Below are 27,383 nucleotides of genomic sequence, written 5' to 3'. Positions count from 1 at the left end.
TGATACGAGCGCTCCCCAATGGTGGCTGTTGCTGTTGTGTATAACTGCATGTGCTCAGACACCTGCGGCGTCGAGGTGGCGACTGGCGCGATCTGCACGGTGCCGGTCGCCGGCTGGAAGTGCAGCTGCAGTTTCGGGGGCGACTGCAGGAGCACCTGCCGCGTCGTCACCACGGCCGGCGCTTGGCCCTGCAGCTGCGTCTGCGCTTGCGGCTGCTGCGCCACAGCCACCGCCGCTGGTGTCACCGCAGCCGCCTGCACCACCGCCTGGATCTGCGTCGTCGCCTGCACGGCTGGCGTCTGCGCCTGCAGCCGCGCCTCCACCTGCGCCGGCGCTTGCACGGAGCTCGTAGTTGTCGTGCCGACGGCTGCCGTAGCGGCCGTGGCCAACGGCTGTGGCTGCAGCTGCTGCGGCGGCGGCGGTTGTGTCTGCAACGGCAGCGTCTGGGGCTGTGCTGCCAGCTGGGGCTGAGACACGTGCAGCTGAGTCTGGGGTGCAGCATGCAGGCAGCATAGACAGAGGTGCAGCCCCCCACACAATTAACAAATATTTCCCTGCTGAGATCTTGAATTTTCATCCAGGTTTTAGCCACCCATTATTAAACTGGGTTTCCAAGTTATTAAACTGGGCGGTGCACGATGAGTGTGGTGAGGCACGGTAAGAACAGCTGGAAGTGCCAGTGTGATGACAAATACGTCGTGCATTGAGATTCTGTGTTACCTGTGGCAGAGACAGTGGTGCCGGCTGCGTCGCTGGTGCTGGTACGGGCGGCTGGTGTATCTGCACATGCTGCAGCGCGGGTTTCGTGACCGCTGCTGGCGTCGCAACTTTTGCCACCAGAGCCGCAGTCACGGCTGAACCTGTAGCCGGAGCCAGGGCTGGCGCTGGGGTTTGGGATGACGCCGGGGTTGAGACCGAGGTTGGGGTCAAGGCAGAGGTCGGAGTTGGGGTTGACGCTGGGGCCGGGGATGGTGGTGGCCTCTGCTCTGGTGTGGCGGCTGCAGTCACATAACCATGGCCGTAGTTAAGGCAAAGCCTCTTAGATAGCCCCAACTGTTCTAATAATAAAATATAGTTCTATATTTCTAAAATAAATATATTTTATATTTTATTTCATGAAAAGAAAGTTCTATAAAATATAGTTCTATATTTCTCTGAATATTCTCTTCCAAGTATCTTTTCTCATTTTTAGGAGTGTCCTGATTTGGAAGTTGCACAAATGGTGAAATCATATTTTCATTCATTGTGCTTGAAGAAAATGCCACACTATGTACAAGTTGAGAGAACTTTGAAGCGGCAAACATGCTACCGCTCGGGCTTATCAGTGCCGTATGAGAATAAGAATGGACTTGATGAATTGCTACTTACGTGATTCTCAGACAAAGTCTCTACATGTATGCTAACGTGGTCCCTTATAATGTTTTCGGACACACAGACAGAGGGCTGTAACTCACCAAGATTCTGCGCGGGCGTGAAGAGAAACCTCTGGATGGAGCCATCCGGCATGGCCGCCTGCATGAGCTGCTGCCCTGGGCCTGGTATCAGCACCACCCCTCGAGGGATAAGCTGCAGCTGCCCTTGGGTCTGGCCTTGCCCCTGGACCACCACTCGCAGGCCCTGCCCACCACTCTGAAACACACATCCCACCCCAGCAATTTATCTGAATCGACTTGCTCGCACAAGCATAGTCAGCGAGAGAACCTTAGAATGCAGGTGGCCACTTTACACGTGTTGTGCGGTTTGGATGCTCATACCAATATAATTCCACTCTGCTATTTAGTTTGTAGACTGCTGGGACAAGCAATATGAACAAGTGTCTATGAATGCTGATACGGCATAACAATTATGGGGTGCAGTGGCGAACAGCCAACAATGCCTGGCTGCCTGTCTCCCATTGTTAATGATAGTACCAAATGCTTGTAATTTTGGAAGTCGAGTTAACCTAATAGCGGCCCAGAACAGGTTCACTTAACATCACTAATAGTGCATATGGCCTGGGATAAAAGATGAGTGAATGAAATTGGGAAAAGGTGGAGACTAATCAATTTGCCACCAGACATCCCAACACAAAAAATATCTATTGGCTATCCTGTAAAGGAACATTATTGCATCAACTAGCCTTATAGCCCGTCCAAGGACGGGTGTATTGCAGTAAACCTGAAAATTACAAGCCAAAGGCAGAACGCGACGTGATATTCATTGCATCCATTCGTGTGCAATTTATAAGGGCGAGGTGACACAGACCTATTTCATTTTAAGGTTATGATCCCTTGTTCATCATGACGTCCTTTTTACTTCTATGTCTCAACAGCGTGACGGAGATCGCGTGACGTGAGGGTTCTGCCTTTGTCGGGAGGGTTGTAAGTTGACGCTGAGGAGGGGGGAGGAGGTACCTCTCGCCCCCCATGTAGAGTGATGTCACCCACTAATTAGCTAATTATTTATAATGGAGGGGGGTGTCCATTTGGAGGAAGCCACCTGTTCGTGATTATTAATGAGGGGGGCTATTCAATGTGGAGTGATGTCACCTGATCATGATAATTAATGAGAGGGGGGGTCCATGTGGAGGACGAAACCTGTTCATGATTATTAATGAGGGGGGCTGGTCGACGTGGAGTGACGTCACATGCGGGACACACAGACATTCATTGGCTCATTATAGTATAGAATGAGCCTGTGTGGCTCTCAGGTCTAATTTCAATTAGGACAGCCACCTGGGATTAAACAAGTGACTGACTGTATAAAAAACTTAATTGAATATTTTTTCTTATTTAACATGTATACATATATCGGAAGCGAGGCAACACTTTCACTCAAGTTGCCTCATGCAATAAACAACAGATTCTCAAGTGGAATGCTCATTTATAATAATGCACACAATCATCAATTATGCACTATGTAGTTGTGTTTATGATAAAAAATAAATGAATATGAAAGGATATGTTTCATTGCATACGCAAACATGCTGGAAAGCATTAATTCAGAAGGCCCATTTGTATGATTGACTTGAATATGATTTTAGTTATTCAACAGACAATATACTAACTTGATTTGAATATACTGTAAACAATACACTGTTTATTGTTTATTCAAATACATGTTTAATTGTTGATGTTCAACCACAATTGAAGCCAGTTTGTCCAGGTTATTAATTATAAATGCAACCTTAAAAACCAGAAAGATTGTGGATTTTCTTTCTCCAGAACTCCCATTTTTCCAGTCTTGGTATTGAGCCATCACACATATGGCCCAATTAAAAATTCAACTCGACTCAGCCATAACGATTTAAGCAGGAGCGGGTGTGTGTGAAGTGCCAGTTGCTGGTGTCGCCTGCACAACCCCGACAATCATCCCAAGCGCCGCTCACCTGTCCCTGCGTGAGCTGCGAGATCTGAGCGGCCGTCAGCCGCACCTGGCTATGCGGCGGCCGGGCAACGGGTGTGCCCACCACTGACTGGGGCAGGCGAGGCTGGATGGCCTGCGTGGTGGTGGTGGTGGGAGAGGCTGTGGAAGAGGCCACGGGCGTGCCGGGCATGGAGGCCCCAGCTGCTGCCGCCGCCGCAGTAGACAGGACCTTGTGGAGGCCCGAGCTGCCCGGTGTGGAGATGGCAGTGGAGACTGGCTGGCCGCGGATGATCTGCGTGACGACCTGCTGGGTTTGGCCTTTAGCCACGATTGACAGAATGAGGGAACACGAGTGAATGCTTGCACCCTCACCTCGTTGGCGTCTTGCTTTTCACAGATTCAGGCATCAGTAACGGCCACCTCAAAAGCCTATGTGTCACCCAGCTCAAAAGGAGGGGGTGGCACTCTTTGCTGTTGGCAGCTCTGGGACAACCACTGTATATATTTCACAGGGTGGAAGAGGCCACGATACTTATTGTTTTGATCCTAAAAAGTTAAGCTCCATTGATGCATGACCAGCATTTGAACTTCTGATTATGCATCGAAACCTAAAATCACACTGTTGGGTAACAGAGGCACCGATATTCCAATGCTTGTGGGAAATTATATTTTGAAGTAACTGCAACACCTTACAACTTATAATGCTCATGGAGCCAGCTACTCTTTTGATGTTAACATGGCCACATGGCTAATGTCAATGAAATACAAACACACCACTCCCATTCCTCAGTGTAATCAAAGCCATTGAGAACGAATGTCAATTAAACATTTGATTTTCTTGTAAAATGTAACAACCCTGGAAATACCACGCCATTAAAAGTGTAATTACCATAGGAGTTATTTGTTTGGGATATGGTCTCCTTTTGCACGGAGCACTGTAATTCCCAGAAAGATATATCCTGGAAAAAGGTGATTACAGCATTGAGGTAGTGGCATTTGCTCTAAATCAGTCATTGTGGGTCACAAAGATGAGGCCTAATGTGGCATCCAGATTGATGACATATTAACCCTTCAAATGCTGTGACCTTTTTAAGAATAACATATACAGAAGTATGAGACCCAAGTTCAACGCCTGCAATTTTGAAAGTCAAATAACCTAGGCATCGAGGGAACACAAACTGGGAATATAGATCACCACTGCAGTTTCACACTGAAAACATTTCCGTGGCTAAAATATCCTTTGTAGAAAATAAAGGCATTAATGTCAGTGTTTCTGCTGTGGAATATGTGATGTTTCCACCCCCCACCCCACCCATTTAAACCAATAATTAAATTGAAGTTCAACTTCCGTCCCCATATAAATGCGATGCATTTGAGTCAGTAAGCTCCTCACGTCTGCAAACACTCACTGAGTAAAGAAACAAGGCACGTAAAAAAATCAGGCCGCAGGCATTAAACGGGCTTAGCCACCGCGTGTTGGGCTTCAATCCGGTCAAAGGAGTATTACTGCTGAATTTAAATTACTTAAACATGATCACACACAGTAGGAAGGGGGTGTGAGGCAAATGCCACCTGTCCAAACCTATTAAGTGAAAAGTTTGAAAAATGGTCATAACACTGATGACCCCAACAGAGCGACGATCAGACAGAGGGAGGGTAACAACTGCAAGACGGATAAAACATGACATGTACCATCAATAAAATGTCGGCTTAATTTACTGGTAAAAGTGAACAGTGAATTGCTATAATCGTATCGAAATCACTGTTGTTAAAAAGCTATATTATTAACTTGAGTAATTTACAAGAAATAATAACAATTGCAGCCTTTGATAAATCCCCTGCCGGATAACCATCTCCCCACACTAAGTAGGTTGTGGGGATTGTTTGACGATACTTCAGCACACTGGTCAATATGGGTTGCAGCGGTGTGCCTTGGGCCGGTTTAGATATCAGTCACCATTGATGTTAGCCAAGCCAGGAATAAAACTCAAGTTTTTGGAGTCATCGTCCAGTGCGTGGACCACTGCGCCAATACTCCACCCTAAGCTACAATAATTATGTTTGTTTATTGACAATTTTCAAGCAACAATCGCATTTTTTTTATTAGTCTTCCTAAGGCAGTGTGGTGAAACCACAAACACAAGATTTTCAATCCTGAGTCAGGCTGACTTGGACCACATTGCCACAAGGGTTTAGAAAATGAGTAACACTTAGTGGAAACTTAACAATGGCGATGTTATGGATAATATAGATCAGACCACAGGAATATAGCATTTACAACAATGACTCAAATTGAGGTGAGTACTGCCTTACTGCTCATCTGAGCATGAAGACAATTTATCTTTGACATGAATAAAAATATATAAATTAGGCCAATCTATTGTGCAATGGCTCTTATTGAGAGCAGACAGAATAAATGCAATTGTCTTGTAGAAAAGGTACAGAAACACATGTGCACTCCCCATCAATCAACTTGGAAATTATACAAAGTGCACTGACACACGTAAGCGTGCATGTCTGAGTTAACAAAGGCCGATGCGACCAGCAGCCAGAAAATGAAGTCGAGAGTGAGCGAGTGAGCAGGAGAGAGAGAGAGAGCGAGGTGATTGACAGTAAAAGAGCCACCTACTCAGAGGGAGTATACCTTGCTGCACAATCAGAGGTGTGCGCATCACGGTCTTGCCCAGTGTCGTGCCCGTCTGCTGCAAAGCGCCTCTAATGAGGGTCACCCCAGGTCGGATGGTGGTCGTGCCACCTGCCGACGTGATCAACTGACACCACAAAGACATGAGCACGAATGGTCAGAAAATTATAAACAGCAGTGTTTGGGTACTATACGTTTTTTTTAGATGCCAATAAAATGAGAAGGCACCCACTAAAGGATAGACAATGGCGGATGATTTACATAGCGATGCATTCATCAAACAAAGTTCCATATTTCTGCTCACAATACACACATCTAACCATGTGCATGAGAATGGAGTATTTGCAATTTGTATAAGTTGCATAATTGGTTCACGTGACCGCTGCAGCCACGAGACACAAGATTTACAACGTAAACAAACATAATTGAAATGTGACTGAATATTATTAACAAGTAATTTAATCAAGGGATGGACAAATTGTTACATCTAATGACGATCATGAGGATGATCGAGTATAACCTGAAGGGACCAGATTCACATTGACAAAACTGAAATACAAGGGTGGGGAGATTTTCCCTCTCATAATTACGAGAAAATGGGATGTGTATGCTAAAATATGAAAATGAACATTTACTACGAGTGAATCTAGCTCTAGATTTGCACAAAGTTACGTTTAATTCATTAAAGGGAAGCCCTAAAATAAGTATGCTCATCATAAAATAACCTACAGACATTCATCTCAAGTGTATATGTTGGAGGGTGGCACTCACCTCCATTCAGCTAGTAGTAGAAATTACATATTCCCATGGAAAGGACGAGTCTCCCCATAGGATGCCAACTGATGACTTGCATTCATGATCCATTGGGATTCATGCACAGAAGTGCGTAACCTCATGCATACCCCATATTCGCAGGCGAGATCACAGAACTACTTTTGAAATCCGTTTAAGTTAACCTTTATCTACACACTCGGGGGCACTCTTCCCTATATGCACTGCATGCAGATAAATATGCATCACATGGCAGTTAAACACACATTTGTAACACATACTAAATTAATCAAGCATGTTTGGTCCACTGTGTAGCCATTGTTGACCAGACTGAGACCATCTACTTGCGAGCCTTGAGAACCCAGCTGAATCACAGGTGGCTGAAACCAAAATTCTAACCCCAAATCTTAGCAGTGCCGGCTCCGTGCTCTGAGCCCTAAGCCACCTGGCCAGCTCCGTTTTAGCTACACCAGTGGGACCATGTGCTGCTCAGTGGACAGAACCATTGTTCATCCACTGTAGTGCAAAGGCTTGCATTGGCCCATGTTGGTGCAACTCCGGCTGATCTATCACCTGACTTCACCAAGTGAACTGATTAAGTCAATCTCATCTTCTATTCGGTCACCCTTCACCGTTTCCTCCAAAGCTATCGTTCGGTCATTGCCTTTAACCGCAACTTTTATGGTTATCTTATGTGTTTTTTTTAAATGCCACCAGGGAGCAGGCTTCACGGAGGAACAATTTAACCTCGCGGAAACCTCCATTTCCCAGCACTTATCCCACCTACCTTCTCGAATGGGATGGCCCCAGAGTGAGAAGACGTAAGACTCCTTCCAACACTTAAATTAACTCATTCATCAATGACAGTAGCGGTACCCATGAGCAAAGTCCAATGTAAAAAATGAGCCAGCACTAACATTGCATGCACCACCAAACCCACAAAACGTCTGCAAGCCGAGTACTACCAAGTTCAGCGTCAACGCAGCGTTATTGAAAGAGGCGCTTTACGTGCTGGAGCGATTTCAATGATGTATTCTATAACACACTTTTTAGTTTCAATTGAAACTCACGTAGTTTTGAATCAAGGTTTCAGTCTACACATTTTCCAGACGGTACTGCCTGCACTCCCACTTGCTTCTGGATAAGCCTGAATTCAGAACCTGGGAAGGCACTCATTGTGCGTTTCTGCAGTGAATGGGAAATGAGCTTGCTCGATTCGCAAAAAAAAAACAAGTGGGCTCAGCCCAGATTCCAGGGTTCAATGAGAAAGGCACACGTGCAATCCTCACAATTCTGGCCAAGGTCTACTTTCAGGCGTGTGTTTTTGTTTCAAAAGAAAAACACTGGAAGGAAAATAAAGAAAAAAAGCCTATTTTATCTTGGGATAGCATAACTTAAGGAAAGAAAATGTTGACACTTGTTAAAGATAGCGGTCATGGAAACATAGCATCACCGCAACTAAAACGAACACAGTCGCAGTTCGGTGGCACGGCAATACCTGCTGCGTGGTGCCAGACCCCGGCATGCTCTGCCGGAAGGTGATGGTGGCGGTGCGCGGCTGGTATGTTGCAAATGTCTGTTGCCCGGTCGTGCCCGAAGCGGGCAGAATGCTCAGCACCTTCTGGTGTATGACGCCTGCAAACACCCACGGACACGCTCGCGATGAGTCGTGGCTTGCAACAGTGGAAAGGGTTTGAACCGGTCGACATTTCACTGGGGAAACACAAAAAACTGGCCCAGAATATCTCTAACGCAAGATGCATGCTCCCTTTTTCTTCATACGTCATTCGGGCAATAATAAGCACTTTCTCCAATACTGACGCTTTGCCCCAGACCCCAAACGACATGGTACATGGGGCCCGAGTAGAAATCAATATAACATGAGGTGGCACAACTCTCCTGACTCCCGATTTATTTCTATGGCCAATAAAAGTGAAATATTTGGCAACTCGCTCATTTAGGAAGGTGATTGCATCACTCACATTTATTGGCAATATAAAGTGATTGGCACCATTAAGCACTGCCGCCACTGGTGGTACTGACAAGTGAAATATCTTGCGTGAACTAAGATTCTTATGGACGTGTGTGCAAGGCAATGAAAGATGGTAGCACACGCATGTAATTGAGTGGATTGGAGGCAAGACTGGCGGCTCACGTAGAATTATAAAACTCCCAACCCCTCTCCATAACAAAAATCGGTCAAGAGGTGACAGTGCAGCGAACAGGTTCCTTAAATTGCAAAGACCTCTGAGTGTTATCCTCTCATTATTTATCGGGGTACTACAAAGATAAAGACCCCCCTGTGTAGCCTCAACAGACTTTTGGGGCAAGTGCTGTCCGCAAGCACCTATGAAGGCCGGCAAGGCACACGAGGGGGTGGGTGGCCAGCGTCACATCCGACCGAATTTTTCTCCCGAGTGGCGATGTTTATACACCCCGCCAGGTACTCATTTGAGGCCGAGCCGACCTAGAAGAGGCCTAGGACCAGTTCAGATAATCGTCACTGGTGTTGGTCATGAGCAGGAATTAAACTCGGGTCATTGGGTTCATAGCGCAGTGCGCTAGCCATTGTGCAACTGCTCTGGGTACTATTCCCACATGCAATCAGCCAAACATTATAATATAGGACCATTCTGAAAGTGCCTTGAGGCTCCGTGAAGCTTTCCTGGATAATTAAGTGGCATTGCGTGTGATGGCTAACATGGGTTGGTTGCTGTTACTATCAAAGGATGATTGAAGTTGTTTTTGCTATGTGCAATACATATGTACGTGTAGGCTAATTTGGCTCTTACAGAAAAGAAAAGTGATAATCGTGGAAGGGTACGCGACCATGTGAGATCTACAATGAGCAATGTTCTCAATTTTAGTGTTGCTCTTTTCAGCATGTATGTTGAACTTATTTCGTACCATACGTAGTCACCGGTGCTAATTGGAGCATAGCGAGAGCACACGCAGTAAGTTAATCCGATTACTACCAAGGACGCAGGCACCGAAGATGACGACAGAAAGATGCACGTGAACGCAAACAGATCAACACACACGCCACTCACCGGCTTGGGACGTGGGCACATTAAGCGTGACAATCTTGCTATTCGCCGGAAGAGGCAACTTAGTCATGCCCAGAGAGGAGCTCGAGATCTGGATTGTCTGTGTGCCGCTTACAGGTGTGCCGCCCGCTGAGCTCACCACTGAACAAGCACAAGTGCACAACGGCCCATCAGGTTAGCTCTCCAAAGTGGCTTTGCGATGCACCGCGTGTTGTTCGGTTGTACGTCTGAAGTTTCTCTGCACGTGCTGGGAGCTTCCTTAGGAACGAAGAGCGAAACTTTGCACCGCATGCTGAACGACATGCGGTGCGCAGCCAGAGAACATGTCGCAGAGCTACAAAGCACAACCACGAAAAACCTATGCAGTAGCACTGTCCTCTAGTTCATGCTGTTGACCAGTGCTCATCAAAGCCGGCACGGTACCCACCACAACAATGTAAAAAGAGTGACAATGACGGACAGTATTAGTCATTGTTGTAAAAGTAAGAGGCCATGACGCTGGAACACATTATAAAACTCTTGCCATTAATGTTCCGCAGTATTTATTGTTAATTTTGCAGCAGATGGCCCTTTGGAAAATCACAAGAAAATGACCCATAGCTGCAGGAATTCAACAATCTGACCCACAGTGCCAGGCTGCAGCCACCTCATGCACATCATACTGGAATACATTCCAAAAGATACGGTCCACGCTTGAATTGAAATAAATCATCCAAAACATTCCAGACCAATGAAATTACTGAGACACAGCAATTAAATGGGCACTTTTATGTTTCATACTGTGTGGTGCAAGAACATTGGAAAGTTATAAAATGTCGTGAATATCAGGTTCTGTGGTCTATGCTTTAATTCCATTACAGGGGAAATGACCATATGCACAAAATATCACACGTATGAATTAATATTACGTCCTTGAAAACGCAAATATCTTTCTATGGAGGCTTGCACACTGGACAGGAGTACGAATAGCAAAGCAGCAATTAGGCCAAAAGTGCAGTTGTGTGACATTGTTGTACAAAAACAACCTATGAACACACTGGGGAATGGCGCACACAACTCCTGTGAACTGTGGCATTGACAAAGAAAAAGATATTCCACTCAAGCTGAATCAACCCAAAAGATGCCCTGGACCGGTTTAGATAGTCGCCATTGATGTTAGCCCTGGCCAGGAATATAACTCAGGTGGCTGGTTTCAGAGCACACTCGCGTGAATCACGAGGAGAGGCCGCTCCACCACTATCTACACAAAGATTCCCAAAAGAGCGTTAGAAAGATTGCTGGGGCAAGTGCCGTGAGCGGGCACATATTAAGGCTGGTACAGCACGTAAAGAAATGGATGGCTGACCAGCACCAAGCCTGGCCACCTTTGTCTCCCAGTACTCTTTACACACCGCACCAGGTACTCATTTGAGGCTGAGTCGACCTAGGGGAGGCCCAGGACCGGTCCAGATAATCGTCACTGGTGTTGGCCGTGAGCGGGAATCAAACTCGAGTCGCCGGGTTCGTAGCGCAGCTACGTTACCGCTCTCCATCGACCCCGACACACACTAACCCCTCTACACATACGCCCATGCGCCTCTACAATAAATAAAAAACTCGGCTGCACGCACTGTCTTTAACCTCCCTGTTCACCACTCACAGCTCCCCTCTTCTTCAACAACTTCACTGGTTTCCTATCACCGCTGCCTCTTTAAATTACTCGACTTACTTGTCAAAGATTTGCATGGACTGCCCCACCCCGCCCCCGTCTTCTCTCATTTCCTCATACGTCCAATCACGCCCGCTCTGGTCACAAGCTGCCTATCTTCTTGGTGTCCCTCCTCCACTCTGCGCCCAATCTCGCTTTCGCTCCTTCTCTCTGCTTGCACCCTTACACTGGAATAAACTCCCTCTCCAAATCCGACTCTCCGCCTCGCTTTCGTCTTTTCGCACTGCCCAAAGGTCCTATTTTTTTCTTGCCTTTTCCCTTCTCTTTTCGCAACCCCTACCACCTGAGGCACTTAATGCCTCCACCGCCGCAACCTCCACCTCGCTCTCTCTACCCTAGTTACTACGGGATCCCCATCCTTTATCTTGCCATTTGTACTGTAGTCAGCAAGCACTGTTAAGCATCTTGGTGAAAGGCATTTTATGAATACAAAATAGAATAGAGCACAGTGCTGCATTACCGGTCTGCCCCGTGCCCGCCTTGCCGATCCAGGTGGCAAAGCTCTGCTGGAAGTTCCGTCCGGTCTGGAAGGTGACGGGCGTGCTCCCTCCGCTGACTGGGGAGCCACCGACTTTGCTGATGAGCAGCTTGGTACCAGGACCGATGGTCTGGCCGCCCACAGAGCCGACGACCACCGTCTGCGTGGTCGTGCCTGGTGTGCTCGACGTGCCGCACGTCGTGAGCGTCACGGTCGTTCCCTTCAACTGCTCGCCCGCGCTGAGCCGCTTCTGTGAGAGGCGGAATTAAAACAGGCACGCATTAATGAACTCAATTGCACTGGCGTGGGTGACTTCATACGTTTAGGCACAACAGATTGCAGAACAGAAGCTCAACTTGAATTGGCAACTTTCATTTTCAAATATTCATGTCGGGAGCGAGTGCGTTTGAAGATTGTTTGTGCTTATCGTGTTAGCATAACAAGCGGGACACACTAGTTACACAGAGCTCAATGCAAAGCACAAACCATTCACTAATTTCAAAGTATCGGTGACTAAACAGACAAATTTAACGATCGGGAATGGACTCGATTTGAATATATCAGTCATAGCTACTTGAACACTTTGTTCACATTTATCATGAAAGCTAACATTTGTCACCTAGTGTCAATTTCTGGGATATCCCAAAACGAGCGTAACAAATGTCCTCGTGTATCTTGCATAACATCTTGCCGCAGGGCTGCTGCTGCTGGTTGTTGTTGTTGTTGCGCATGCTACCTGCTGTGCGGCGAGCCTCTGCTGCTTCAGCTGTACCTCCATCTGTGCTTTGAACTCTTCGTTCTTTTTGTGTTCGGCTGCCTTGGCATGCTGCTCCAGTGCAGCCGCTTTCTCCTTCTCAACCCTGTCACAGCGGGTTGGGGAGGACGAGGCAAACAAGAAAGCACACAGACACAACACACTCTCTTGTAGCCGACGTGGCATATGAGGGGATGATGAAGACAGCATTAAGCACGACTGGCCACCTATCTCTATCCAGTGCTATTCATAAAGTGACATCACGGACTCAATTTATGCCGACTTGAAAGCGGAGAGGCCCAGACCAGATTCAGTTTCCAATTGATAATGGTGCTGTATCTGGCTAGAAATCAAACCCAGTTTCTGGAATCATACTGCATTGTGCATATTATTACGCAACCACTCCTCAAGTGTAAAATGAATAGATACACGGATACAAGTAAAATGTACAAACACACACAAGTGCACACATACAGAAAAGGGTCAAGCACTCACAACACACAGGGCGACAGGTGGGTGTGTGTGTGTGTTTGGGAATGAACAGGCTACCTCTCTGAAAAGGCCCTGATCTCCCAGAGTTCAAGCTCCTCCTCGGCCAGCCACGTCTCCATGACAACTGGCTCAGTTTGCCTCGGTCCCTCAGGCTTCTTGGGCCTCAGGGCACTTGAGCGCAGTCCTTTGCGCTGGGGCGTGGGCGTCTCTGTTGTGTGCAAAGACAAGTGTGCGCACAAATACATTGCTAAAGACCCCACCTCATTGCCACCGTTATACAGTTGAGTACAGTGCTATTAGCGGGTATCTATTAAAGCTAAGAGCAGGCCCAGCACATACACAATTGAAAAAGGATTATCATGTACGCATGCACATAAAAGCACAGTCACACAAACACAATTGCACGTGGTGCCAATCAACGTCAGTTTATCCATTACAACCTAAGTTAAGCTCGGGCAAAACTCATAACTGCTTCTGATGCGGCTGTTATTTTATTGCATGGCCATGAACTAAAAACGTGTCAAGAGTTTGCAGTGTGGTCATATAATCATAGCTCTTTAATGAACACGCATGAGCAACAGAGTGCCGATTGTCAATGAGCACGCAGGTGCACACGTAAAACACGCACATGGGATGGCCACGTGCACACCCCAAGGCACTGGAGTCAGAGTACGGGGTGGCGTATAGGTGGATGAAAACGTATATATACAGCTTAGTAGAAAGCCAAGACATTGCTTCAGGTGATGTGTGGTGGATTGCTTCAATGCCTCTATTGTATTTTGGCAATTCACATGGTTTCACTATTTTCTAGTCGATGGTCAGGTCGACACTTCCGCAACCGCATGCCAGGGCTCTCTTTCAATGGTCGACTTGCGAAGGTTGTGGGTGGATGAACCGTGAGACGTGCGCGCTGGGCAAGCGATGAGTGGATGCCTCACCCTTGGTGGTCTCGGGGACATCGATGGGGCAGATGATCTTGCGGATGCAGTACTCGGAGCGAAGACCAAACATTCCCACGTCACGCCGCTTGATGATCTCCGTCGTCGTGATCTCCGTGTCGGTTGTTTCTGCAGCATTGTTTGGGCAAGGGCCGGAAGGGAGGGGGGGGGGTAAGGGTTACCAACACAAACATCTGTACCACAATAAAAACAACACGAAAAATGGAAAGCCTCCCACTCTGAGGACTGTTTAAATGCGGGCTCGTGCTGAAATGAGATGCTTGGCCAATTCTTTTTGAGTAAAGTGTTTCGTTTGTGGGAGGAAACGGGAGTACCTGGGGAAAACACTCCAGTACAAGTGAATAACACCCACAGCTCCACGCAAATAGATTTTAAAACGATTCTGATATCACTGTATATGCAGCAGGAGTTTCAGTGTGGAAGCCAAAACTTCAACTTTCAAATCTGGAACACCTGATCAGAAGGTCATGGGTAATGACCTACGTCTATTTGAATAAAGTAGAAAAATAAACAATGCAGACATGTGGGGCATTCGTAATAGGGTGGGGGAGGTATACCGGTGCGTGTGGAGGAGCCAGACGGCTTGACCAACATCTCATCCCAGCGCAGGCATGCCCACAGTAGCCGTAGCATGAGGCTGGCAGCTGCGAGAGACCGCACCGTCTGCAGCCGGTACCTGCCCAGCAAATACAACACAAAGGCAATGACCCCAGCACATCAGCACTTACTCAGTCACCAAATGGAGAATCGTGGCTGAGTAAGTGATGGATGTAAATTCAAATAAATGTTGCCAGAGGGCCAAGATGACATTTGGTACAAATGTAGCCGAGTCTATGCTTGTGAACAGAAATTTCTGAAAACCAAATTGTTGGAATTTGTGTCGACAAATATTACCGGACAAAGATGAAATGGTTTCATCCACAGAAGTAGGTCGGCAGAATGTTCTCAAATTATTTTAAGTGTCGTGTCATAATCATAACAACATAAGAAACCCGTCATCGGCGAAGCTAGAAAATTTCCTCCTGGAGAGTGTTATGTTAAAGCCAATAGAAAGCGTATGAAGCCCACTACCAGTTACTAGAGCAGTCGGTACATAGTTTACATACAGAGATTAACTTTATAATGAGACAAGAGGCCGGGCAGTGAGACCTGGGGTAGAAAGACTATCTCAGCACAGAAACTAAAAAGAAATCAATCGTAAACATAAAAAAAATAACATCTGCAAATCAAAGGTTCACCAATATCCTTTCAGAGAAACAATTTACATACAAAATATACATGGCATACATTACAATGGTTCAGTGCTCCGAGTTATTGTATAATACTGGACTTTTTAAAAACAATCTAATTATTTTATTTATTGCAATTCTTTACCCAGGAAGGCCTTAACTCTTTTGCAGGAGGGTCCTGCCCAAGTTTTTCAAAAGAAGGGGGTGATGATTGCTATGTAAAATCCCAATTGAGTAATTGGCGGGTAAAAAAAATCATTTGCCAATTTGAATCATGGCGCTGGGGAAAATTAACAAATCTTACACGCGCAATTCGATGCATGTATCTTGTGCATAAGAAACAAATTTTCGCAATATCTTAAATAGAATTACATACCTATTAATATACTTCATTTGACCACAATAGATCATGAACTTTAACCATTTCTCAGAGGGCAAGCTGTGAGAGTCGCATGGCGACAAGGCGCGCTCACCTCCAGGCGATGGCGAACGTGGGCCGGGGCGCAGGGTACGGCCAAACGTCCCAGGCGGGCTTTGCCATGTAGCTAAAGCCCAGCACCTCGCGCACGGCGGCGCGGCGCGCCAGCTTGCGCAGCTCCTCGCTGGGCAGCACGAAAACGCTCTTGCGCCCGCTGCGCGTCACGAACTTGCGGTAGGACGGCAGCGCCGTGGTGGAACGCGCCTTGCGCGGCCTCGCGAACCGCTGCAGCTTCACGCGGTCGCGCGTCGAGTGCTCGGGTGACGCCGCCACCAACGCCGTGCTCAGCACGCTCGTCGTCATAACGGACGACGAAGTAGTCGTGGTCGTCGCCACCGTAAGCGCAGCACCGGTGGTTATTTTCGCCTCGGTGGCGCTACTCAGCGTTTTCAGCGTGGACACAACGGCACTTGTGGCTGTGGAGGTGGTCACCGGTGGAGGGGACGCTCCGTTGCCGGCGGGCGCGACTGCGCCATCCACCATGGTGGTGGTGGTGGTGGTCATGCGGGACTCCATCATGACGGTGGTCGTGGTGGTAACGGTCGTCATGGTGGTGACTGCCAGCGCAGCCGTGGCATTACCATCGGCCTTCCCGACCTCCCGGATGCTCCCATCCATCAAGTCGACCTCCATCTTTCCATCATCAGAATTGGACGACACCACATCCTTACTACCGTTATTGCTGTTACATGCACTCACGTGGTTAAGAGGCGCCGATTTGTCGGTGGCAGGAGGGGCGATGGGCATCTCGGGCTGCGTTTTTCCCAACGTCACAGGCAAGTGCTTTGCCGCCCGCTTCGCCAAAGGCCCTTCCTCCCCATCGTCGCTGTCTTCCCCTGCCACGTCCCCATTCACCACCAGCTGCTGCCCATTCTCCTTGCCAGCTTTCGTAACCAGAGCACCACCCCCTGCAGGTTTCCCAGTGCCTACACCATCGCCGGTGGTCGTGATGGCATCTGCTGGTGCTTTGGTGCCGTTCATCACCTCACTCTTCTTGTCCTTCACTGCAAGCGAGGATGGCACGGCATTCACTGCCTCCATGCACTTCTCATTTTCGGCTGGCGGTGCTGCCCTCTCTGAGCTCAAGTCTCCAGCGGAGCAGGCGTCACCCGGAAGTGCGATCTCTTTGTGGTCGGCTCCGGGGGCATCTGCTTGTTTCGGAGGTGGATTGCTGCACTCAGTCCTGTCAACCAGAGAACCCGGATCCTCCTTCTGTTCCACACAAGCCTTCTCCCCTGTGTCCTTCTCCATAGCGTTTGAACTTTTCGGGAGAGCTCCCTCTCCCGACAAAGGTGGCTCATCACTTGTAGAGACCGGGGTTGGCCCCTCGGTCTGTGCCACCTGCATCGCACTGTCTTTGACCACTGTGTCATCCAACTTAAGATCAGTCCTGTGATCGTTCACGTTGACATTTGCAGCAGCAGAATTTGGGGCAGCCTGCGATGGTGCTGGCAAGGCTGGATCTTTGTTTTCATTGCTGCTGGATTGTTGCTGTGTTACTGTATTTGGTGTTGATTCTGAAGATGCCACAGCAACATCGCTGCCAGCTGACACTGTGGTGGTGGTGGTTGCTGGAGTTGTGGTAGCAGAAGTTGTAGCTGTAGTGGCAGCAGAGGAAGCCGTAGTAGCAGCCGCTGAAGTCATGATGGATGTCGGAAGAGACGCGACGGCTGCGGTGGTAACGGTGGTGGCCGGACTCGTGGTGGTTAATGCAGCTGTGGTGGTGGCCGCAGCGGTAGCAACAATGGCTGCGGTGCCCCCGACACAAGGTGTTGTTGTCACTGCTGCCGACTGCGTGGACCGCTGCCCGGTGGTCTTTATCTGCAGTCGCTGCCGCTCCTCCAACACAAACTGCTTCTGCCGCCGCTCCAGCAGCCCGTCGAGCCGCGACGGCTTAACTTTCCGCCGGTACCACGTGCGCGCCAGGAACCCTGCGCTCACGTTCACCAGGTCCACGGGGGGAAGCGGCGCATCGTCTCCTTCCCCCTCGCTGGCTCCCTCCTTGCGGCCCTCAGACAGTGCCGCAACCCGGCTCTCTGAAGAGCTTCGCTCGGAACCAAGAGACTTCTCCCCGCTGCCCTCCCGCAGCTCCACTTTGGGTTTCGAGTCACTCTCCGTGGGCACGACCGACTCCGATTTCACAGTGCCAGACTCAATCCCTGCTTTGGCACCGGTCGCTTCAGCTTTGCCCTCTTTTCCGTCTGCTTCGTTGTCCACTTTCTCTTCCGTTTTTCTGTCAGTCTCTTCATTTTTCCCATCTGCGCCGGTGTGCGTTTGTTCATCCATTTGGGTGCCCTTACCGTCTCCACTGCTGTTGCTGTGAGTACCTTCGCCTGCCTCCTGTTTGGGCACCTGCTGCTGCTGCTGCTGCTCTGGCTCATCAGTTGGAAGGCAGACATCTACATCCATTGGTTCTTCCTTGACAGGTGATGTCTCTGATCCCTTCGCATCTGCATCATCTGCCAACACAGGAGTGCCGCCACATGCACAGCATCGGTCACTATAATTCATGTTGTTTCTTGGACTCAAGATTGTTTACAAAAACATTTTTAATCATAATTTTAGTTTTTCATGTGAGGCCAGGTTATTCAATAATATATTTTTAAAAAAACTGTTTCAATAGGTCCTTTTCAACGCTTTCCAACGATGGTTGAAAGTACAAATACGTTAGCTCTGTTAGAATACAACATTTATTAAAACTTCCTGAATCAAGTAAAGTGACGTTTGGTCAACTCCATGATGTTCCAGTCGAAAGTCAAAGTGGCTCTCCCCGACCAAAAGAGCATAGGAGTCAATGGTGTAAATTCCACATTCCCATTGTGGGGTCAGGAGCTCCACCAGATGAATACTGAGGATTTCCTCCAAAATGGCATTCATTTATTGAAGCCCTGATGGATGAGCAGAGTCATCACCCAACCAGAACCTGCAATTACCAGCTTCCAAGTTTGAGTTGCATGCTCCAAGCAGTGCCAATTAACTGCATGGTTCATTCGTGAGTATTTTGTAATGATAACAAAACAAAGGGTGGCATTGTTGTGTTGTGATTTGTGAAGTACGCGACGAACAAAGCAACCAGAAACATTTCTGGCCACACTCAACTTCAACAGCGAGTGACATCTGAATCAGTCATGGGCTCTGAGCAGCGTGGTGAAGTACAAACAACTCTAAGGTCTATACATTATAATTATGAAAATAATGAAACACCTTTGTCATTGGGCTGTAGCCGTGCACTGGCGTCTGGTTTTTCCTCCGTCAGGGGAGGCTTTGAATCTTTTGTGCCGGTCTTCGCTGCCTCCTCCCCGGCCTCCACCGCCTCAACCTTGGGAGCCCCGTTGGTCGGCGTCTGTACCCTGTCCTTGGTGGATCGCGTGACCCGGCCTCCCTTCCCGGGAGCCACGGCGCTGTGCCCTGTGCCAACGTTTGTCCCAGCCGCAACCTCTGTGCGCATGGGTGTTTCCGCGGAGGCGACCGCACCTGGTGAGGGGGGCATGGTGTAATTTTTTTCTCAAAGCACGTCATGTGACATCTAGTTATTGATCTAAAGTGATGTTCATGCACAACAAGAATGTAACAATGAATTGTGAATAATAAACAAATAATATGCTCATGTCACATTCACTCTGATGGTGCGGAAAAATGATACAAACGAAATGAGAAACATCACGGCGTCACCCATGAACTTGCTTTGCGATGATGTTTTCATGGCCTCGCGACGTGTCCTGCGTTACTCACTCTCCGCTTGCAGCCGGTAGTTGGGGTTGGTGGTGCCAGGCAGACGCGGGTTGAACCGTGCCACGTGAGTGCGGCTCACCCACATCCAGCCACCATAGCCAGTCACGCGGTACTCCTCACCCTTCTGCTTCCACACCTGTGAGAGCGGCAAATGACACAATGTTTTCGAGGTGGCCACTTCCAAACATAAAGCGACTGTCTCCCCCTTCATAGAGAGTAGAGCTCCATAAAATCAATCCCTGACGCCAAAATAATTTGTAACTTTATTTAGGTGATTTCGAAAAGTTTTTTGGTTTTGCCACATTTGTTTGTTGTAGTACAGAGTTAGACTGATGGCCTTAATCTAAGTTTTTTTTTCTTGGTTCTTTCGGTAAAGTCACGTAGAAGGGAAGTAATAAAATAATAAAAATAAAACATAATAAAACAATTCTCACGACGTTTCGGCCACAACGCAAGCAGCCGTCCTCAGGCGAAGAATGAGAACATTATCAAGCTAGGAGCTTATATAGGTGTAGCGAGGAGGAGCGCCTTAACAAAAGAATGTGCATATGAAGAGGAATTTAGCATACCAATGGGCAATGCATAGGAGGTGGGCGGAGGGGTTTCAAAGTCCCATTATGCCCATGCATTATGCAGGATCAACAGCACCACGGGGGGGCGCAAGGAACAGCGTTAATAAAGGAAAGGAATGTTAGTGATATGTAGCTGCATTTGCCAAACAACCACGTAGAAAACCAAAGTGAAAACTACATAAAAAACTAAAATATAAACTGATACTTACTATACTCTACAATAAGCTGAGTTACTAACAACAAATAATAAATTACAATTCTACGTCGTAAGAAGTATATAATATACTTCCATCTAAACTTTATTCTCTTAGCATATACAGTACTATATACTGCCATAGATAAACCCAACATTAAATTATATACTGTATTGCTGTAAACCACCCTATACTTTATACATTTTAATATAACACTATGTATTATTCAACTCACCCTAATGTGTATCGAAATGGTTTATTACGTCCTTCCAATGATTGCTAAGCCTGAATCCATCTTCTCGGTTAAAATTGTCTCTGTGTTTGTATATGTGGATCGCCTCATGAACGAATCTCTCATGATAGCCAGATGGCTTGCAGAGAACCTCCGTCTTGGAGAAGTCAATGTCATGTGAGCCCACTGAGTTGTAACAGTGGTCTGCCACGGCTGAGGTGTTTGTCCTACCGTGTTTTAGATCAGCTTTATGTTCACGAATGCGGTCTGAGACGTGTCGTTTGGTTTCCCCAATGTAACTGCTACCACAGAGGCAACTTAGTTTGTAGACGCCAGGGTACTGTATGTCTGGAATCACATCTTTTACAGACGGTACCAGATCACGGATTTTATGTACTGTGTTGAATCGGACCTGGATCTTGTGTTTAATCAGGATTTTGGAGATCTTTTTTGTGACCCCAGCAATGTAGGGTAAGGTGATGGTCTTGAAAGGCTCCTCAACAGGATCTTTCTTGATGGTTGGAGTGATGGCTTTGCGGATTGTGTAGTCGGAGTAACCATTAGCTTTAAGAGCTTGGCGTACGTGTTTGAGTTCACTGGAAATGTGTTCATGGTCGGAGATGCATTGGGCTCTATGATATAGAGTCTTGATGAGGGAATTCTTCTGGGATGGATGGTGGTGGGAATCCGGTTTTAGATAAGCATCCGTGTGGGTGGCTTTCCTGTAGACAGAGTGGCTCATTGAACCATCAGGTCTCCTTTTGATTAGGACATCCAAAAAGGATAGCTTGCCATCATTTTCGACTTCCATGGTGAATCTGATGGCTGGGTGTATGGAATTGATGTGGTCGAGAAATTGGTCTAGAGCAGGCCGGCCATGTGGCCAGATGACAAAAGTGTCGTCTACGTATCTCTTCCATAAGGTCGGGCGTAGAGTGGCAGTCTGGATGGCGTCCGTCTCAAATTTCTCCATGAGATGTTGGCTACAACCGGAGATAGGGGGGAGCCCATTGGGGTGCCCTCAATTTGCTTGTAGAAGGTTCCATTCCAGGTGAAGTATGTATTGGTTAAGCAGTGTCTCACCAGGGGGGGTACCCCAGCATTTAGTCCTTGATGAACCAAGTCTTCAATGATTGCGATGGTGTCAGGCACAGGCACCTTGGTGAACAAGGAAACCACATCAAAACTGACAAGCAGGTCGTCTGGGGACAGGGCAATCCCCTTGATTGTCGATACCAGGTCAGTAGAGTTTAGTACTGCAGAGGTGGTTTTTCCAGTGAAAGGCCGTAGGATTTCGGACAAAAAACGAGCCAGTTTGTAAGTGGGGGAGTTGATAGTAGAGACAATGGGACATCGCTGCAGACGTAGCAAGATCTGAAATCTCTGTAACCCTCAAAAACGCTAAGATGCCAGCTAGCAACATCAGCAAAGATGAGCGTTTTGAATTAGCTCAATTAAAAAAGAGGGATGACATTGTCATCATCTCAGCCGACAAAGGCAATGCCACTGTCATCATGGACAAAATAGAATACAACAACAAAATTCAAGAACTACTCAACGATGGCAGCTATACAAAAATAAAAAGAGACCCCACCAACAGCCTCGTCTCCAAAACCAACAACATCATTTCTGCTTCAACCGCATTAATTGATCAGACCAAACAGTTCTCGTTGAAACCTTCTGCAGCCAGGCCACCAAAATTGTACGGCTTGCCAAAGATACATAAAGAAGATACACCTCTTCGTCCCATTGTCTCTACTATCAACTCCCCCACTTACAAACTGGCTCGTTTTTTGTCCGAAATCCTACGGCCTTTCACTGGAAAAACCACCTCTGCAGTACTAAACTCTACTGACCTGGTATCGACAATCAAGGGGATTGCCCTGTCCCCAGACGACCTGCTTGTCAGTTTTGATGTGGTTTCCTTGTTCACCACGGTGCCTGTGCCTGACACCATCGCAATCATTGAAGACTTGGTTCATCAAGGACTAAATGCTGGGGTACCCCCCCTGGTGAGACACTGCTTAACCAATACATACTTCACCTGGAATGGAACCTTCTACAAGAAAATTGAGGGCACCCCAATGGGCTCCCCCCTATCTCCGGTTGTAGCCAACATCTTCATGGAGAAATTTGAGACGGACGCCATCCAGACTGCCACTCTACGCCCGACCTTATGGAAGAGATACGTAGACGACACTTTTGTCATCTGGCCACATGGCCGGCCTGCTCTAGACCAATTTCTCGACCACATCAATTCCATACACCCAGCCATCAGATTCACCATGGAAGTCGAAAATGATGGCAAGCTACCCTTTTTGGATGTCCTAATCAAAAGGAGACCTGATGGTTCAATGAGCCACTCTGTCTACAGGAAAGCCACCCACACGGATGCTTATCTAAAACCGGATTCCCACCACCATCCATCCCAGAAGAATTCCCTCATCAAGACTCTATATCATAGAGCCCAATGCATCTCCGACCATGAACACATTTCCAGTGAACTCAAACACGTACGCCAAGCTCTTAAAGCTAATGGTTACTCCGACTACACAATCCGCAAAGCCATCACTCCAACCATCAAGAAAGATCCTGTTGAGGAGCCTTTCAAGACCATCACCTTACCCTACATTGCTGGGGTCACAAAAAAGATCTCCAAAATCCTGATTAAACACAAGATCCAGGTCCGATTCAACACAGTACATAAAATCCGTGATCTGGTACCGTCTGTAAAAGATGTGATTCCAGACATACAGTACCCTGGCGTCTACAAACTAAGTTGCCTCTGTGGTAGCAGTTACATTGGGGAAACCAAACGACACGTCTCAGACCGCATTCGTGAACATAAAGCTGATCTAAAACACGGTAGGACAAACACCTCAGCCGTGGCAGACCACTGTTACAACTCAGTGGGCTCACATGACATTGACTTCTCCAAGACGGAGGTTCTCTGCAAGCCATCTGGCTATCATGAGAGATTCGTTCATGAGGCGATCCACATATACAAACACAGAGACAATTTTAACCGAGAAGATGGATTCAGGCTTAGCAATCATTGGAAGGACGTAATAAACCATTTCGATACACATTAGGGTGAGTTGAATAATACATAGTGTTATATTAAAATGTATAAAGTATAGGGTGGTTTACAGCAATACAGTATATAATTTAATGTTGGGTTTATCTATGGCAGTATATAGTACTGTATATGCTAAGAGAATAAAGTTTAGATGGAAGTATATTATATACTTCTTACGACGTAGAATTGTAATTTATTATTTGTTGTTAGTAACTCAGCTTATTGTAGAGTATAGTAAGTATCAGTTTATATTTTAGTTTTTTATGTAGTTTTCACTTTGGTTTTCTACGTGGTTGTTTGGCAAATGCAGCTACATATCACTAACATTCCTTTATTTATTAACGCTGTTCCTTGCGCCCCCCCGTGGTGCTGTTGATCCTGCATAATGCATGGGCATAATGGGACTTTGAAACCCCTCCGCCCACCTCCTATGCATTGCCCATTGGTATGATAAATTCCTCTTCATATGCACATTCTTTTGTTAAGGCGCTCCTCCTCGCTACACCTATATAAGCTCCTAGCTTGATAATGTTCTCATTCTTCGCCTGAGGACGGCTGCTTGCGTTGTGGCCGAAACGTCGTGAGAATTGTTTTATTATGTTTTATTTTTATTATTTTATTACTTCCCTTCTACGTGACTTTACCGAAAGAACCAAGAAGATGAATCCCTGCAGTCACGAAAGCTTTAAATCGAAATTTAATCTAAGTTGTCTTGTGGTTGTTGTTGTTTGACTTGCATCCCACTGGGATTTTTGCACACAGCGTCGGTGTACGGTACTTTTTGTGGAATATTTAGCAGTCTTTTCCTGGATTTTCTGTTTGCACTTAGTGACATAGGCACTTTAACATGTTTTCTTGTTCATGTTTTTCTTTCATGTTTTTGTTTTTTGTGTTTTGCTGTTGCACCCGATTCAAGAGCCGAATGGCTCACAGGGCTATACCAAATAAATGAAACTGAAACATTTCCTAATCTTTTTGGCTGGGTGTGGTGGCATACACCTGAGGTCCAGTACTTTGAAGGCAAGGGTTGGTGGATAACATAGGTTTGTGCTAGGTGTACATTAGATGGGAGTATTGCAGAGAAGTGGTGAACCCACTATGCAGACCTTTGAGTGTTATCTTCCTGTACGCAAGGGTTTTCTCTGGGTACTCGGTTTACTTTCCTAACAAAAAACTCAAATCTAAATTTCCAATGACCCCGACAGTAGTAGCCTCCTGAATGTCATGAAACTTAGTCATATTCTCAGGTTTTTTCGGTAAAGTCACGTAGGTAAAACATTAAAAGTAATGAAAGTAAAATAAAACAAAACAAAAATAAAAATAAAATTCACGACGTTTCGGAGGCAACACAAGTCTCCGTCATCAGGTGGGACCGTCACAGCCAGATTAGCTGCATCAAGTGAAGCAATGATTCAAGATGTAATCCCTTATAAGCAAGTTGAAGGGGGGAGGAGAGGGGGGGGGAGTTCATCAGAATGTGGTAGCCAATGAATGGAACGTATCGGGAGGGGGGGGGGGGAGCCAACAAAACATTTGGCGACGGCTTGGACGCGGCTGCTGCGCACGCCAACACAATGGGCAGAAAGGGGGGAGGGGAGGTCTGATACACATGATAGAACAAAGGAACGAAAATGCCCATGTTTATACCAATGCAGGCTGAAAAAATGAAGAGAGTACTGTTAAAAATAATCTGGCTGTGACGGTCCCACCTGTTGACGGAGACTTGTGTTGCCTCCGAAACGTCGTGAATTTTATTTTTATTTTTGTTTTGTTTTATTTTACTTTCATTACTTTTAATGTTTTACCTACGTGACTTTACCGAAAAAACCTGAGAATATGAATCATTGCAGTCACGAAAGCTTCAAATCTAGAATGAAACTTAGTGTTCAATAAATATTTTGTGGGCTATAAATATTATTATCAGGAGTTTATTATCGATATTGAATGATCGTAAATAATTACTGTATAAACTTGAACTTATTTTGCACCATATGTAGCCAACCGTGATAATCAGTCAGAGATGAGCAAAGAAAGTTTGGATTGTTCGTCGACCTCCTCAATAGCTGTACAATATCTATGAATAACACTACTATCAGTATGCAGTGTTATGCGTTAGCAAAACCAACATCACTGGTGTACAAAAAAATTATTGGAAGTGCGAACATCCTGTTAAATATGCCCACCCAGATAGAGAACATGCGACACTAAATTATATTGATGTGCCCAGTTCCTGTGATCAAAACAATTCACGAAACCAACTCAAAGCCAAACCTCACAACGCCTTTCACTTTTAACACTTTCCAACTACGGTTGAAAGTGTTAATGCTTTAAACTCTGTCTGTCTGGGACGGGTGGGGGGTACAATAAACTCTTGCCAACATGATCCAATATACATTTTCACTTCATTATATAGCTGTGTTGCTATATGGGAATTATACTAAAGAAACCTGACCACATTGATTAAAGCATTACCAAAAACTTGAGATGCAAACAAAAGCACAAGAGACTATTTATAAATATGAAAATAAGTTTTGCCCTGATAGCTACCCATTGGCTTCCACACTGCTAATTAAATTCTTCCAAGAACAAACGATTGTTGGAAAGCATTACATAATCGTGATTATCTTATTACTTACTCTTTGGGTATTTCGGTAAAGTCACGTAGATAGAAACAAATATATGAATATCTTATTACTCGTTTCAGGTTAGAATATATGCACTTGGCTAGAATGGGTTGCAGGGAAGGAAATGTTGGATTTACCTGATGCTTGATAGGGATTGTATACTTGACCCATGTCGCCTGCTGCATCACTTCCTCCTCCTCTTGCCGCCTCTCTCTCTTCCGAGACTTCTCTTTTTCCTCCTTCTCGACTGCTGTCATCCGGCGCAGCCTGCACAAGGGAATGATGAACATAAAAATCTGAAATTATCTCATTTTCCATCTCATACAAATATAACGGACATGTTGCTAAAACAAGTGCTTAAGTGAGTACCTATTAAGGATAAAGATACCGTGACGTTATTCGAAAAAGAGTAGGCCGTGAGTAGACGTGAGCGTCAACATACACAAATTACTTCCATAATTATCTAATTGTGTAAAGCCACACTGCACAACGGCCCCATATTGTGAAACTACTGCAGGTGATACACGCCTGTGAAACATGACATTTTCGTGAAAGTCATTTTGCTGGAATAAACGAACGAATACCAAATGTAGGGATTTGCAATGATCTTCCTTTCTGATGGGTGACGAGGAACGAAGCTGTGAACGCAAGCAGTCATCAGTGGACAAACGCAGCCTTCACAGGTAAGAGGATGCAGGTGCGAGCAAGGGCGGCGTACCTCGTGTGTCCCAGTGACTCCTTCCACACGGGCAGCATGACCACAGGCTTGATGGCACACTCCAAGATGGCAAGCGCCAGGGCAAACTCACGCGGTTTGTTGCACATCTGCACCGCCTTGATCCAGTTGTTTCTGTACGCACGTGCACACAAAAATACAAAGATCCCCCATTTAGCCTTAATAAACAGTTGGGGCAAGAGCTGTAAGCGAGCACCTATGAAGGCCGGAACGGTACAAGAGGGGATGGGTGGTCAACATTATGCACACGTGCGCGCACACAAATACACTGGTGCACATGGGGTGTGCTATCGTCTGTATAGTGGTGAC

The 27,383-nt window shown here is 46.6% G+C and overlaps 1 protein-coding gene across 9 annotated transcripts in view; it reads right to left on the bottom strand.

Moving 5' to 3' along the window:
- Positions 1-27,383, bottom strand: part of BPTF (bromodomain PHD finger transcription factor) — a 64,896-nt gene that overhangs the window by 9,624 nt on the left and 27,889 nt on the right. For 3 of the 9 annotated variants that reach the window (XM_078860741.1, XM_078860773.1, XM_078860801.1), the window contains 17 exons: positions 27,057-27,188; positions 26,476-26,605; positions 19,638-19,773; positions 19,110-19,379; positions 15,901-18,364; positions 14,756-14,874; positions 14,178-14,306; positions 13,297-13,447; positions 12,730-12,853; positions 11,976-12,243; positions 9,811-9,948; positions 8,259-8,395; positions 5,975-6,116; positions 3,368-3,663; positions 1,455-1,629; positions 721-998; positions 63-488 (listed from right to left, as the gene is read on the bottom strand). In XM_078860741.1, the coding sequence (XP_078716867.1) occupies positions 63-488; positions 721-998; positions 1,455-1,629; positions 3,368-3,663; positions 5,975-6,116; positions 8,259-8,395; positions 9,811-9,948; positions 11,976-12,243; positions 12,730-12,853; positions 13,297-13,447; positions 14,178-14,306; positions 14,756-14,874; positions 15,901-18,364; positions 19,110-19,379; positions 19,638-19,773; positions 26,476-26,605; positions 27,057-27,188 (5,515 nt within the window). The remainder of the gene's footprint in view (positions 1-62; positions 489-720; positions 999-1,454; positions 1,630-3,367; positions 3,664-5,974; positions 6,117-8,258; positions 8,396-9,810; positions 9,949-11,975; positions 12,244-12,729; positions 12,854-13,296; positions 13,448-14,177; positions 14,307-14,755; positions 14,875-15,900; positions 18,365-19,109; positions 19,380-19,637; positions 19,774-26,475; positions 26,606-27,056; positions 27,189-27,383) is intronic. The other 6 variants (XM_078860756.1, XM_078860782.1, XM_078860748.1 and 3 more) reach the window with 6 other exon arrangements.

This window comes from Lampetra fluviatilis, chromosome 1, assembly GCF_964198595.1.
Source record: "Lampetra fluviatilis chromosome 1, kcLamFluv1.1, whole genome shotgun sequence".
Taxonomy (NCBI): Eukaryota; Metazoa; Chordata; class Hyperoartia; order Petromyzontiformes; family Petromyzontidae; genus Lampetra; species Lampetra fluviatilis.
This window is presented reverse-complemented; position numbering and strand designations above follow the sequence as displayed.